A 16,262-nucleotide genomic window follows, 5' to 3' on the forward strand; every position below is an offset into this window, starting at 1 on the left:
GCGGGGCCAGGGGCGGGGCCGGGCGGGCACGCGGAGGGGCGGAGACGAGCGAAGCCCAACCGAAGCCAGCCGAGTCACACCGAGCCGAGCCGAGCCTAGCCGAGTCCAGCCGAAGGCAGCCCAGCCGCGACGACGCCCGCTCATCCGAACATATCCGAGTCTATCCGAACACAGCCGAGTTTTTTCGAACACAGCCGAGCCCACCCGAGTGCGTGCGCCGCGGGCGCCGGTGCCGGAAGCAGCCGTGGGGGGCGGAGCGGGCGCAGCCGCGGGTGAGTGTCGGTGTCGGTATCCGTGCCGGTGCCGGTGCTGGTGCTGCCTGAGTCCCAGAGCACTTCAGGCTCGGCGGTGGGTGAGTGGGGCGGGCGGTGAGGGGTCTGTTCTCCCTGGCCGGTGGGGAAGCCGGGCGAGCCCCGCAGGACGCTGGGCCGTTCCCGGGTCCTGCTGGGAGAGGCCTCCGGGCCGTGGCTGGGCCTGGCCGGGGGTCCCTACCCGCCCCGACAAGCCGCGGCCTGCGCGGGGCCGCGGGCAGCGCGCCGCGAGGGGATTGGGGACGGGCGCTCCCTTCCCTTCCCTTCTCTCCGATCCCTTCTATCGATTCCCTCTTTTTTTTTTCTTCCCCGTGGCACAGCTCTTGGAGCTGCTCGGGCCGCTGGGGGCACCGGCCGGTCCGTGAGGCTGTCACGGTGCTCGCAGGTCCCTCAGTGGGTCTGCGATGGTGAGGTGTGTTAAGTAACCCCATAACCCACAGATGCCCTGCAGCCTCCCTGGGCAGCCGCCTGCCACATTGTATCGACCGGGCAATGCTTGTTTGAAGTATTGTTATATCTTCAGAAGTTACTGCTTTTGCGGGTTTTGTTCGTAAGTCAGTGAATGGTGCGGCAGCCTTGCAGTGAGGATGTGCTCTGACAGCTGGGCTTTGTGAACCAGGGCTGGCTAAACCTCTGCATCAGGGACACTTAGGAACTCGTGTGTTGTAGTGCTGTCTTCACAGGTAAACCCTGCTGTCTCAAAATTATTAAAATACTTCAAGAAAGTCTGTTACCTCATTTTCTAACTGTGCCTTCCCTCAGCTTTTAAAATACAACGTCCAAGTGCAGTTTCAAATCAAAGAATAAACTGTGTTGTAGAATCTCAGTTTATCCACTGAGTTTCCTACAGACTTCGACTTTTGTTGCCTGTGGTAATGTTCTATAATGTTACAGTAATCATGTGTGAAATTATAACTTTTAAGTGATCATGTTTATATGCTACTTGAAAAGCCTAGCCTTAGCAGTAGGCTTTAAGCTGCTGCTTGCAGGGTGTGGTTTCAGACTGAACTGTGCCTGAGGTTTGGTGCTCTCAGGCTGGACTGAGATTTCGTCCCTGGCTCTTGCTGACAGTCCCCACACAGCTGTAGCACAACGTGTTCCCAGTTCATGCAAGAGCTGTTCACTTGGGTGTCACTGGTTTCTGTTTCCTCATTGCTCCATAAAGGCATTTAAAACTCTTATTTAAAAGCATGATATTGTCTCTTACCTTAACTTTGAGAGGCTTCAGAAGTGAACACTGTCCTAAGGTTCGGAAGTGAAATGATGAATTTTTAGCTAGAACAAAAGCAAGCTGAGTGTAGGAGGAAAAAATATTCCTAATTTTCAGAAAATAAAAGAGGTGTGAGTGAGTTTGCTTGCTAGTCCATGCTGTCAGCAGCTTTCTCTTCAAGAGGCTGGCTCTGTGTTACCAGAGCCACTGTGCAGGAATTCCTCATTCTCCACAGTCTCCAGTACGTGAACCCAAGTCCTTGGTCTGTGGAGTGGTGGACCTGGCTCCACAGGAGTCACTGGGTGATGCTTTGCTGATGAAATAATATTGACCAGGGTTGATGGGGACATTTTTCAGTGGTAGACATGTGTCACTGAAGTGATACTAGGAAGTTAACTGTGGTATCTTTGTAGTGGAGACACAGTGAGTTGGTGATGTCTGTAAAAGTAGCTGGTATCAAGACTGTCTTGGTCCAGCACAGCTTTTCATTCAAAGATTTTATCTGCTTCGAGTGAATTATTTTCAAATCAACCCTTGAAATAACATTAAAATAGTATCTTCATCTCCATCATGGCTTGTAAACACTGGTTGCTGAATCTTCATTGTTCTGCTTTTATGGTGTTTATGTGAGCCTAAGTGTTTGAGTTCGTATGTATTCAACAGCCTCAGGTCTTCCCTGAATTCGCTCTCAGCGTAACAACTCTTGGAACCAGAGCAGAGCCACTCCAGTTTTGTAATGCTTTGATTTGACACAGCTCTGAATTATACAGTTACTTTTCCTGTGTGATAAGAGTAGATTTAATATCTCTATTCAAATATTACCTGTTTGCTTTTACAATTAGCTGTGCATTTTTTTCCCATTTTGAAAGTGTTTTCCTTTAACTGCTGCCAGCTGATATGGAGGTTGTTCTGGGAGGATTTGGGTAGCTCTGTTTCCAGCACCACTTTTCTTACGGTGATGGAAATGGAACCAATGCCACTTCAGCTGTGTTTGTAGAGTTTGTAGAGTAATCCTGTTCTCAGGTTAATCGCTAGAATCTCACCCCTTTAAGTTTTTTTCTGTAATGCGTGAAGATTGCTTTGGTTGACGTTTTTTGTAAACCTAAGTGTAATAGATGGAATAGGTTAATACAACTGAACACTGAAGTTATTCTCACCTCAGTAATCTGAGTACTTCTCTTACATCACGCTATTTGCCCTGATTTGCAGGTTATTTGAGTCGATCGTTTCCCTAAGCCCCACAGAGGCTTTTCTCGATTGGTATTTTGCTCAAGCAATAAATAAATCTGCTGACGTGTGTGTTCTGCCATGTTTGCTTATTCTTGACCTTTGGTTTTTAGCCGTGCAAGGGACAGTTTCAGTCATGACATTGTGTAACTGGGTGTTTATGCATTGACAGGCATATTTGATTTGTATTCTTAAAAATTGTGCCTGTTGCAGCTGCTGCGTTGTTCAGAGTAATGTAGACGTGGTTAAAGGTTTTAGTTGTGGCGAAACCAAGACACCTGGTGCTTGGTCATCTGAACAGATTTTGTTCCAGTGCAAGCAAAGGTCATTTAAATATTCACTCCTCTTTCCACATTATCTCTGTGTGATGTACCTGTTGTTGTGTAGCAAAGAAACTCTGTCATGAGTGTAGTTGCTATCGTGGATGCCTGGATTTTGGGCTGGTTCAGACCTGTGTTTTGACTCCTGTGTGCTGTGCTCCAGGCTCAGAGCTGCCCTGAAATCCTTTTGTGATGGCCCAAGGCAGCCCTGCAGCTTCTAAACAGTGTGGTGAGAACCTGTAGCAGTGTGGGTATCTCTGCCGGCTGTGTTTAGCACTGCAGTCCAGTGTTTCCAGGGCAGTCAGACTCCACTGTTTACAGGGGTCATGCATTCCAGTGGGAATTAGTTGGCTAATGGCTTCTAAGGATGTTGCCCTTTTTAGTCTCTAAGAGAACTAAAATACTCACAATTCACAGTGTCAAACTGGTGCTTTCAGTGTGATTTAGAGCACAAGTTTGATGAGGAGCAGCTGAGGGAGCTGGGGAGGCTCAGCCCGGAGAAAGGAGGCTGGGGGGGAAGCCTCATCACTCCCTACAACTCCCTGCCAGGTTGTAGCAGGTCGGGGCTGGTGTTTTCTCTCAGGTGACAAGACAAGAGGAAACAGCTTCAAGTTGTGCTAGCGAAGATTCAGATTAGATATTAGGAAAATTTTCTTCATGGAAAGGATGGCCTGGCACAGGCTGCCCCAGGCAGTGGTGGATTCACCATCTCTGGAAGCGCTCACAAGTCCTGTGGATGTGGCCCCTGGGGACTTGGTTTAAGTGCTGAACCCGGTGGTGCTGAGCTAACAGTTGGACTCCGTGATCTTAGAGGTCTTTTTCAACCTCAATGATTCTATGACTATCCTCACTTTAGATAATGAGGAAATTAAGATGAAAGCTAGGAAATTAATCGCTCATGGCTACACAATGAGCCTAGTACTGTCTCTCAGCTTATCCCTCTGTTCTTTAATCTAAGCTAGAGGAATTCAGTGGGAAAATATGGGGGTCTGGTGGGGTTTTTTTAAACAAAACTTTTGCATTTAAGGATTGAATTGTGGCAGCCTGTGCGGGATGATACAGGAGGTCAGTGTCTTTGAAGGGTAAACAGACAGGTTCTGTGTGGACAAGGATTTATTTGGTATCAAACTTCTCTAGGTTCAACTCTGTAAAACTTCTTCAACTCTTACTGCCTCTGCTTTGAGCCCCAGCAGCTCCCAGGGGTGACTGGAGCACTCAGATCCCTCTAGTGCCCTCTCTGAAGTGCCAACTTTCCCCAGCTGAAAAGTGAAACTCCTGTTTAAAATCTTCAGTGGATCATCACATACCTTCAACAGATTGTACTTTGGATAAAATTATTTTTACTTCTTGCAAGGACTTCAGTCCACGCAGTGCTTTCCCAAGGGAGGGGAAAATCTTTGCTATTGTCACTTAACTGGTCTATGATACAGTTTACCGAAATGAAAATGCTTTTTATTTTCAACACGGGATTTTAAATTACTTTTGTTACCTATAAATATTTTACAATGCTTAATATGCTGTGCTGACAGAACTTAAATGCATTATGTTTCCTCTTTCTTTCAGACTATAAGATTCAGATATGTTCCTATTTGATTGGATTTACAGTGGTTTCAGTAGCGTATTGCAGTTTTTAGGTAAGTCATTATTGTTTGGGGCTTTTCCTTTCTGCTGGTCTTGTGTAAAATATTTGTTCACCTCTGTTATCTTCAAATAAGACTGCTGGGTAAATAATAATATTTGGTTCGGTGTACATTCAGTAACACTCAAATAAAAGTTTCACTTATAAATACTGAGCATTTCCATAGTGTGCTCTCCACTCCATCTTACATTAATCCTTCTTGAGAAAAATTACATTTTATTTCATGATCATAATAGGCTGGACTTTTCTAATCATACTACATTTAAGCTGGTGTAATTCAGTTGGCTTTTATTGGTCTTCTCCTGATTTTTCTCTGCTGTAAAGAACTGAACTCGGATATTTTAATTCAGTTCTTTTGCATGTGAGGATAGAATTTCAGAATCCGAATAGGAGGGACTGTGTACAAAAAATTAATACCAGATATTGAAGCCCTTTCTCACATTCAGCAGTGCATTGTTCTGTGATTTTTTTGTTGTTGTTCTGTGCCACAGAAATTAGTGTGTAACTTCACTGGCATCTACTCGAGAGCCTCAGAAAATTATTCCCTGGCCAAAAAGTCTGCAATCCATATCAGTTCAAGGTGAAAAAACCCCACAACCATGAGGAAAATTAATGTTAGGATTAAAAAAAAAAAAAAAAAAAAAAAAAGATCAGAAGTTGCAGATCAAATGGGTAAAAGGCACAATTTCCAAGTTCAAAGGATTTTATTGAAGTGGTCAAAAAGCATTTGAGGCTAAGACACAGCAAGCTTGCTAAGTCATAGCAAGCTGTGCCACCTGCCTTTTATCAGTTGAAAGTTTAAAGTTTTGCACTGAATGTCAGACCCTTGGCCTGCTATCAAAATGTTAGCCAGTGAAATTTTAACTAAGTTGACTAACCTTTCTTATCTCCTCTTCCTTAGCTGCACAGTGATTACTGCACACTGGCCTGCTCTTCCATTCCTGTGCAAGCAAAGCTAATTCTACTGAAAGATAGAGGAGCTTGAAGTAGTTCCCTCTTTTATGTCCCTCTTTTTCTAGAAGAAACACTTTCTCTTTGCATTCTCAGTTATACTTACAGTTAAAGAAGGCAGATCATAACATTTGGAAAACTCCCCACAGTTTCTTGTGCTGTCCTGTCAGAAGGCTAATGGGATCACTTTAGGAAGAACATCTTTGCACAAGGATACTTTTGGAATGCACAAAAGCATTTTTTAAATTTATATGTATATATAAAATCTCAGGTCTTGGTGTAGCCAATTGCTGAAGTATGGCTGCTTGTTAGTCTTGTGTTTCCCCGAAAGACACTTGGGAAGCTTGAAGTGAAACCAGCAATATCTGTCTGGGAAGGAAAGAGTCCTGGATGTGCAGGCTGAGAGTAGCAAAAATATTACTGATTTCCTATAGGTTTCCTATTCCTATATAGAGTTTTGTTAAACTCATAAGTTGAGTGTGAACCAGAGTTTCTCCTGTGATGTAAATGTTTGTCCACTTCTTTCTCTGTAAACATTAACACTTTCTCCTCCACTCTGCAGCTTAATAGTTTTTTTTTTTTTAATATATATATATATATGGGTATGTGAGAAGGTGAGTTTGGGAAGAAAGAGTTGTATTTGAAGGAACTGTGAAGACACTCTACAGGACCTGGAGTAATAAAGATCATTAATGAAATAAGATGAGGAATAAGAGAGAATATTCATTCCTGCAAGTTACAAAACATGACCAGCTGGAATGTGTTCCCTGAGATTAGCTTAAAGGCAGAGGGAGAGGTGAGCAAACAGCAGTGGTGTAAAGGTCTGCAGAGGAGCCTCTGTCCCTGGAATGCCGCAGCATCAGCGGCTCTGGCTGAACATCCCTACACACATGGGAAGAGCACATTACAGAAGATGGGGTTTTTTTCAGTACAGAACAGGATTGATTTTTTGTTTTTAAATTTATTTTATCTTAATGTTTTACTTTGAATATCAATGAGTTTGAAGCCATGAAAACTAATTCTGGCAGAGGATACAGTGTTGACAAGTTGAAAGAGAATTGCCCTTTGATAAAATCCAGTTTAAGAAAATACGGTATTCCTGTTTTAAACATCTTTCCTCTCCTTCACAGCAACTGTTACATTTCTAGGGTTACAAGTGGAGGGGGAGAAGAAGGGCAGAAGGCATTTTCATAAAGATGACAACCAATGAAAATAAAAGTTCTTATTCCTGTTAGGAAGGCATTGTCACATGGGACAAAGTATGTCAGAAGTGCCCTGACGATGCCGTTCAGGATGTAGCCAACAAGTTTTCCTGGGGGTATGGGTGAAAGTTACTTTTTGTCTAAATAATATGTTAACCAATATTAAAGAATTCATACACAAGTTATGATTATTGATGTTGAGTTCAATTTCTCCATGTTATTCTGATTGAGGTCTGAATTTTCTTTATGTCTCGGACGAGTGTTTTGCTGTAATTGGAGGTAGCTGAACAGAGTTCAGGTTCAGGATGGTCCATGGTCCAGAGCTTGCTGTTAATGCTGTGGTCTGTGCCCACCTCTCCACCCACTGTGAGCAGAACTCTCCTTTTGCTGGGGCAGAGTAAACTACACTGGTAGCATTTAGTCCTGTTCTGCCATGCTTTTCCTAAGATGATACAATGCATTTCCATGATTGATGCATTCACACCAGTTGTGTGCCTCTCCTGCTCCTGCCAAGCATCCTGTAAGCTGCATGTTACCTGGTGCAGCAGGCTTGTGGTAAGCGGGAATGTCATTTGTACAGCATGGACAAAGAGCACTGATAAAGGTGTGGTGGAGTTTGCCTGCTCTGTATTTTGTACTGTGACTGTAACACTTAGGAGCAAAATCATCTCTAGTGATGGAAATGAACTCCTGCTGGTTGAACTGATTAATCACTAGGTCCTTTATTTGTTCTAGGATTGTACAAGAAATCAGGCAAACTAGTATTTCTTGGACTGGACAATGCTGGAAAAACTACACTGCTGCACATGCTCAAAGATGACAGACTGGGACAACACGTCCCCACGTTACACCCCAGTAAGTTAATAGTGCTGTTCCTTGGCTAGAAGGCATTTGAAAGATTGCAAGAAAAGCAGGATCTGATTATGCATTGTAAGACCACAAGTAACTGTGGAGACAGAAAGGGATTTTTGGGATTGCAATCCATGGATAGTTCAAATAATCTTAAAAAAACATTATGTGTGTGGGATAGTTCAGTGTGTTGTATTTAAAATTAAGAAGTGAATGACAAGCAGAACAGTGAAGCAGAGAGTTTGTGCTATAGAAGCTGCAAGAAATAGGGGTTTGCAATTTTTGGGAACAGCTTCTCTGTATAATTGGAAAATCAGTGTTTGTGTCACAGAGGTTGCTGTTCAATTGTTATCCTGGTAACCTTGCAGGAGAAAAAGTTCAACACAGGTTGAAAATGTAGATTGGGGAAGTCCAGTAAGGAGGTGAGAAATTGGGAAAGGATGTGAAGAGGAGAAGCCTTGAACAGTATTGAAAACAAAATGCCAAATGCAAAATCTTTTTTGCAAACCAGATGCCAGAGCCAACTGTTGTTTGTGTAATATGTAGGGATAAATAATGTAGGACTACTCTGCTGTTCTTAGCATTGTAGATATTTCACACATGCTTTAATGGTTAATAACATTTTGGTGATACACGAATGTGCCGATTTTGAGAGAATGTATTACTCTTATTTTCTTCTTGAATAACAAAATACTGGAAAGAACCAAAAGAAAGTAAAATCCATATGCTAGAAGGGCAGACTTTTCCAAAGCACTGCTTAATCTTCACCTAGAGCATAATTCTGTGTATTTCCAGCTTCAGAAGAGCTGACAATCGCTGGCATGACTTTCACTACCTTTGATCTGGGTGGACATGCTCAAGGTAAGAGTGTGTGCTGACTCACTTAGGATCACTGAACTGGGCTGGAGTTTACTTCCAATCAGAAACATGGCCCTGCTGCAGAGACTGACTTCTCACACTCTTCTGTGACAACATAAAAGACATTGGCTGCTCTTTTGCCCATTTCCACCATTTACCACAAATTACAGATATGATTTGGCAAGAGCTGCAGTAGAGGAGAAACTTCTGACTAATACTTTGAGGAAGAGTTCTGTACTTTGAATTCTTTACATTTACCTTCAAACTTACCTTTGTTGACATAATTCTTGGGGAAGCAAAAACCATTTCCATACATCAGCATTCATGTGGAATAAAACAGTGGTAACATTAGAGAGAATGATAATTTTGCTCTGTTATTTCAAGCTTTGTAAAACATGAAATTGCATCCCAAAGACTGGCAACATAAGCTAAGAATTAAAAAAAAATCAAATCAATAAACCCACACACACCTGTTGCTTCTTAATTACCAATGTGCATCGCTCTGTATTTGGGGATAATTTTATTATATTTTTATTCCTTATTTTCCCTGTAGCTCGCAGAGTGTGGAAAAACTACCTGCCTGCAATTAATGGTGTTGTGTTCTTGGTGGACTGTGCAGATCACGAAAGATTGCTTGAATCAAAAGAAGAACTTGATGTAAGTTCAAATAAGCTTTTGAAAGTCTGAACTTCTAAGAATTAAGCTTAAATACCCAACAGACTTCTGCTGTCACCTGCAAATGAGTAGTAGTGATTTGACCGTCTGTATTCTAAATTAATCAGTCCTCATTTCTCCATTCCTTTGCAGTCACTAATGACAGATGAAACTATTGCTAATGTGCCTATCCTAATTCTTGGTAACAAGATTGACAGACCTGAAGCCATCAGTGAAGAGAGGTTACGAGAGACGTTTGGTCTGTATGGCCAGACAACAGGAAAGGTATTGCTCTTTTTCTTTTTGTTTGGTGAGGTTTTTGGCTTAGGGAGTTAGTTTGCCTTATTTGTGTGTTGACTCTGGTTTGCTCCAGCTATAGAAAATAAATGTTTTTCTAATTTATAAAGTATGTAGTACATAATAACAGTATATAGAATGAATCCCAGAGTGTCTTTGCATGTGTTAGATGTATGTCTGCTACGACTTTCTACATCATATTTAATGCCACATTTTTTTCAGAGAAAATGTATTTGTATCTAGAATAATTTTTAGTACTTCAACTTTCTTATGCACTATTTTTAAACAGTTTTCCGAGACTATAGTTATAGAGTGAATTACAATAGAAAACTGAATGGAATCATTCAGTAAGTGACTTTTCTCATTTCAAGTGCAAGCTTTAATAATTTTCCACCTAACATATTTGCCTAAAGCTTAGAGATGGATTTACACCACTGTAGAAGTCTTAAGTTTGTAGGTTGTGGGAAGGAAAAAGTTCCTACTGGCATCCATAGCAACGAGGCAGTTTTTTAGTAAGGCTCTTGGTGATACTTCAACTCCTCTTAATCTAAAGTTACTGCTGTGCTCTGCTTGTGAGCATTAGGAATGGTGCTCGATGTCCTTGGCCCTTGGAAAGAAACCTTCCTGCAGCTGACGGAGTCGTTCCACTGTGGCTTCCAGTCACAGCTTTCATTAGCTGACCAGCTCTGCTGAGGGCACCTGCCTTGTGATTCCTCTTTGCTTATTCACTTTTAGGTGCCTCCCTGAAAGTTCAGTGCCAGTCAGAGTTTAGGTCAGGCAGGAACAAATCTTTACTTTCTTGTTTGCTGCATCTTGCCTTCTTGTTTTCTGGTCTTTACACCACATGTATTTGATGAAGCATGAACACCACGGTGAATCTCCACTTGAGCAGCAGCTTTATTGCACTGGGCTGATCTTGGCAAGCAAGCACCTTGCGCTCTTGCTTTGGTCAGTCCTAAAATTTGTAGCTAATTGGTTTTTTTATCTGGTTGGAAAATTGTTGCAAACAGAGCAGGGAACTGTGACTGAACACCAAGTATAAGCTCTAAAATTTTCTTTGCATGTTTGCTGTTCAATTATGGTTTCATGTAGTTCCCCCTCTCCAGTGTGGATGCATGTGAGAACATGCACAGTGTATTTCTTGTATACAAGTTACTGAGATTAAGGTCGTGTGTTCTGGTCTTTCTGTGGAGGGGTCAGGCGCAGAGGAGCTGGGGATACCCTATTCCTGCAAGGGTTATCATGCCAGTTTGGACAGGGCTTGGAGCAACCTGGGACAGTGGAAGGTGTCCCTGCCCATGGCAGGGGTTTGGAATGAGATTAGCTTTAAGGTCCCTTCCAACCCAACCCATTCCATGATTTTAGATTAATTTATTTTCCAAAATTCCAGTGTCAAACACGAGTTAAATACGGGCATTCCACTGAAGCAAATGTCCATGTGGAATAGATGTTGTTTATGAGTGAACTGTAAGGGAATGTTTGTGTTTCTCTGCAGGGCAGCACACCACTGAAAGACCTGAATGCCAGGCCCCTGGAGGTGTTCATGTGCAGTGTGCTAAAGAGACAAGGCTACGGGGAGGGGTTCCGCTGGATGGCCCAGTACATCAACTGATCCCTGCCAAAATCACAGCAGCACATCCTGGCCCTGGTCTCAGTGTTGTCTGCTCCTTATTTGATCACTCAGTGTACGTAACTTGAATTCATTTGACTGTTCAATTTTAACGATACACATTTTTAGCTAATTATATCATTGATGCTAAATTGTAAGTGTGAGGATTGCAAAATTATTTCAAGTGAGTTTGTAAGTTTAAATACCACAACCTGTGAGCTTTCTAATCCTGTGCAACATCCTTTTGCAGCTTTTAATTTAATGAGTCTCCAGCACCATTTTTGGTCAGAGCAACTTTCCAGTACAGTATGTTTGAATGCACTTTTTAACAGCTGAAAACGATGAACATGTGAAAAATATTTAATGCTTATGTTAAATTTTTTATGTACTTTTTTGAAACTGGTTTTATAACTTCAGAGTATATAACCATCTTTCAAGGAATAATAAATAATTAGCTGATGGATAATTGCATGATGCCTTACAGTTTTCAATAATACACTTTCTTATGCAACGTCATGCAATAAATTTAAATCCAGTTTTTGGCATCTTTAATGGGAAATGTTTCATTTTAATGTGTTTTACCTAGCGAGGCTGATTTGAATATGTGGGATATTTTCCTGAAACACAAGCAGGCCACAAGGTAGTTTCATTGCAGGTTAAAGTAAGGTGGGGTTTTTTCAGACTACTAAATCATATTTATTTTAGGATTTTTCCATAGTAAAGGAAAAACCTACTGTGATGCCCTTATAATTACCACAAATACAAATAGTGTAAATTAGCCGTGCTAAAGTAAATCTTGAACTAATGACAAAAGCGGTCTTCATCTACTGAGCTTTTGAATTTTACCCCTGATGTGACACAAGAAATACAGTTTCTCTCTGAAGAAATTAAGAATATCACTGCACTAAATATCCTTTTCCAATTTCATTCATTTTTGGGTCTGCCAGAAGAAATTGCCCATGAAATTTCCAGGACAAAAAATGGATTGCTTGCCATTGCTGCTTTTGAAAATTTACCAGCTCCCACCCATTGGCCAGTTTTACTTTTGGTATTTTGAACTGGGACAAGATTTACTCTTTTACGTGGTTTTGCCCTGAAACCTGGCCAGTGTGGCAGCTGCCGGCTGCCCAGGGCACTTATTTCTGGGGTAAAATTCAGTCCCCCTTTCCAGTTTCTGACTGCTTTCCCCTGCTTTTGAGTGTTAGCTCCCCAAGGGGAAAGCAGGCTATATTTGAAGAAAGGGTGTTGCAGCACGTTTTATTGATGCTGGCTGGGAGCTGTGGTTGGTGCTTTCTTGTCCTGGGCATGTTTTACTCCTAATTTGCCAAATGAACATGGGGTTTCAGCCCTGGAGTCACCATTTCACTAGGATGGATTTGAGTTTTACTGTGTAGTTTGTTTTGTCTTTGTACAAATACAAAATGCTGCAAGTTGTACTGAATCCCTTTTAATTCCTCTTATACATCTTCTCCAAAATACTTTAGGCCTTATGTTTCTAATATCCATGGCAGCAAATGTATTTCTGACTGGATGATTTCACAAATAACTTTCTTTTGACCTCCAGGCTTGAATCTCAGATTTAAAGGCTATAGGCACAAAGCAAATAAATTAGACTTATTCCTTGCCCAAACCTGAACTGGTATGATTGAATATTGACGATCAGTTCCCCACAGTCCTAGACTGTGCATCTGAATAATTCAGAACATAACTAATATAAATTGTAAATGAAGTTATTACTGTAGAATCCCATGCAAAACATTAAGCCCAGTTTGTGTGTTGTGCAGTTCAGTGTGAGGGCATTGGATGGCTTTTCCAAATGACCAACATAGAGAGTTTTGCATTTAAACTTGTGTTCAGCTGTAGAGTGGTGTCTCTGCTGCATAAATCCAAACTGGAGGCAAGAAGTGGCCTCTCACCACTGTGTGGACAGTGTGTGTCTTTACTACCTACAGCCATTATGTAGGGGATATGCCTTTTGTTTTTTTCCCCTAGCTTTTTCTGATGATGGTTATAATGCAGAGAACCACAGCTTAATCACTAGATGGTGTAAATATTAAAAGTACTACTTGCAGAGTCACATTGTGGTGTTGATGTGAGAGATTTGGGACTGTGTTGCCTATGCTTATGGAAATGAAGCTGGAGGTGGAGATGTTCTGCTGCACTTCCACAGGCTGAGCCATTGCATGGGCTTGGAGGGGTCCTCTTCACCTGCTCTTCCAACCAACTGTGAACAACACTAAAGAAAGGGGTAATCCTATTAAAAATTAAAAAGGAAGGGAGGTGATGGTGCTTTAAAGTGTGTGTTAAGAATAATTCCCAGTGTTATGGAAACACTGTTGATTTCCTGGTTCCTGCTGTGGGATGGTGGCTGAAATGTGATTTTAATAAGGGCATGAAGAAACCTGGACCTTGTGTTATCCACCTGGGTATGTTGTTGGAATAGGTGATCAATGCTCAGTGAAATACATAAATAATCTTGCTCTGTTTCATTTCATTCAGCAGAGGAAGGACCTTTCTTCTGTAGTTTACATTCTGTTGTGCACATGAATGTGAATGACTGTTGTGTGTCTTTGTGTGAAGACTTCATTAATAGACAAATATACTGATGAGAATTTTCCTGGTGGTTCTCATCCCCATCCCCTCCATATCTCCCTGGCCATTTATTTCTATTTTATTCCTATGACTGTGACCAGTCTTGCTTCAAAAAAAGCAGTGTTCACATTTGGGTCTGACTTACATGAATTTTTTTTTTTTTTTTTTTTTGCACTCTTGACTATGCAGATTTTAATTGAACATCACTTTAAAGAATGTGAAAAAGAAAACTCATTAATAAAGATGTTATTTATGAATTGTCTCATTTTGTTTTTACATTGCAACAGTTCCTTAAGAGAAATGAATGCAGATTTCTAAAATCTTAATAATACTTCTGACAGTGGCCTGTATTTCACATCAGTAACCCCAGCTGCTAGCATCTCTGGGTTGAATAAGACTTCTTTTGCTTGGATGTACTTAAAACTGGGGTCTAGTATGTACTGTATAACTCGGAGGTAATTGCTCTATTTCAGTCTTGGTTTAATCATTTTTTAGCAACAATTATTGGCATTGGAGATGGGAAAGCTCTCCAAGCTGTCTCATTTATCCGCTGCCAGATCAGGATTATTTCCGTGTTCAGGTCCTGACTATGATGTGCCAAAGGTGACCTGTGGCATTCACTGGATTACAATACCTGCATGCATGGGGGCTTTATTGTGTTTTGATAATTGGATTTGAGCATCAAATAGAATATTTGGCGTTCACTTGCTTATAATAATGTCAGTTCAGAAAAATGATGGAGGTGGTCTCCGATCCCAGTGAATTCACAGGTCGGCTGGAGGTGAAATCGTTCTTCTCTTGTTTGTCCTGTCAAAGTATTTGGTTGTTACCAACCAAAGCTCAGTGTTTCTGTTGACTACAACGTGCTCACATTTAGGTCACACTATTGTTAGTTATGGACTGAGGAGTTACATTTGAGCCTCATCCACTGGTGTCAGTGGGGATGTGTAACTTCCTTGCACTTGGACAAACCACTCCTTGCACTGGTGTTTCTGTTCTGAAATGTGAGTGCTCTAAATGTTGAAAAGTGTAATTTGTATAATAAACTGCAGAAGAAAAGCTAAAGATGGACGTGTTCTTTAACATGTTGTCAATGCATTTGTTATTATTTTGTCCCATCCTATGCTGGAAATACAAGTATTGGGAATGGAAAATAAAATTTTGCTTGAAATTTGAAGGAGTTTCAAACAGGTAGTTCTTGTCAAGTTATCAAAATCAGGAAAAAAGTGCTCAGGACATGGTCTAGGAGTGAGTTTGGGTTTTCGTGGGTGGGTATAGTAATATTTCTGTCTCGTTTTTGCTCAACTTCTGTTCATGGGTGTATGGAAAAAATCCTCTATCTGGAAAACTCTTTGAACATGCAAAAAATTGCATTTCCTTTGTTGCAGTTCCAAAATAAGATGGAAAGATATAATCTTAGAGGTGATTGATACTTCCTTAGAATCCAGCTGCACTCTAGGATTGGCCCTGTTGGTGGGACTGTGGAGTGGAAATTGTGTCTGAGTTCAAATTTATCAAACTGAGTGTAGCCTACAGGGGAGTGTGTTAACCTACTGTTAGACAACTATTTTCCAATCCTAAGCATACATTCTCCTTAGTTTACATTTTTCAAATTATTTTTTATCTGCTTTTGAATTGCAATTAAAATTTTGATGAGTAAGTATGGTAAAATAATAATTTAAAAAAGATATCATTTGTTTTTCTTACGACCCTGATTCTTACTGCACATGTTGCATCATAGTCAGAAATCTTATGTATTTTGGAGTCTTTGATGCCTTTTATTTCAGGGCCTCAGAGATTTCAATCTGCTAATGCTTCCTCATCATCCTTGTGGGTGGAAGGCTCTTGTCCTTGTTTTACCTCTGGTGACAGTGATGGCTGGAGGGATTGGGTCGTGCTTGGTCTCTGCCTGAACAAGAAGAGCTCTCACAGCAGCCTCGAGGGAAGTGGTGCCTCCTTACCATGGGCACCGTTTGCCCCTGTCTGTGACAGGGTGACAGAAGCTACTGGAGATACTTCACAAACCTTGTGTATATTAGTGGCACACTGGGTCCTGCCCTCAGCGTTCACAGCACTGCAGCCACTCTAAGTGTGTGCCATTTCCCGTGTTTCACATGCCAAGGTTCAGTAGAATACAAGGTAAAAGAACAGCAGAAAAACTTGCAATGTGTACACTACAAAGCCTGGGGCTACTTAAAATTTCTGATTCTCCCTCTTAAATCTAAATAAACATTTTCATGAAAGGAGAATGTAAAGGCATACTTTCACTAGTGGGTCCAAATGGATGGGTTTGGCACAGGCAAGTAAGAATTTATATTGTTTGGTTAGGTTTTCCCCCCACAAAGTGGTATTTTACTGTCAGAGCGGTTCAGTGGACTCCTGGGAGCAGCACTCGCTGGAGCAAAGCCTTGGCAGCAGCTTGGGGCAGGGATGAGCTGTTGGAGACCCGATATTGGCCACTTGGTGGTATTTGAGTACCCAGCCCAGGGGAGGTGCAGCAGCTTTGGGGACAAGGGCTCAGCTGTGATGAGTGGCTGGGCTGG

The 16,262-nt window shown here is 41.6% G+C and overlaps 1 protein-coding gene across 4 annotated transcripts; it reads left to right on the forward strand.

Moving 5' to 3' along the window:
- The first annotated feature begins 80 nt into the window (after positions 1–80).
- SAR1B (secretion associated Ras related GTPase 1B) lies at positions 81–14,802 on the forward strand. 4 transcript variants are annotated; one of them, XM_040078146.2, is made up of 7 exons: positions 81–352; positions 4,632–4,702; positions 7,596–7,715; positions 8,505–8,570; positions 9,121–9,224; positions 9,375–9,506; positions 11,014–14,802. In XM_040078146.2, exons 2-7 carry the CDS (start codon positions 4,648–4,650, stop codon positions 11,128–11,130), a joined length of 594 nt encoding a protein of 197 aa, XP_039934080.1. In that variant the 5' UTR covers positions 81–352; positions 4,632–4,647; the 3' UTR covers positions 11,131–14,802. The 4 variants fall into 4 exon arrangements, with proteins under 4 accessions (XP_039934080.1, XP_039934081.1, XP_039934079.1 ...); XM_040078147.2 differs by having other exon boundaries at positions 81–348; XM_040078145.2 differs by having other exon boundaries at positions 81–272.
- Positions 14,803–16,262: the final 1,460 nt, after the last annotated feature.

This window comes from Hirundo rustica, chromosome 14 (assembly GCF_015227805.2).
Source record: "Hirundo rustica isolate bHirRus1 chromosome 14, bHirRus1.pri.v3, whole genome shotgun sequence".
In the NCBI taxonomy this organism is placed as follows: Eukaryota; Metazoa; Chordata; class Aves; order Passeriformes; family Hirundinidae; genus Hirundo; species Hirundo rustica.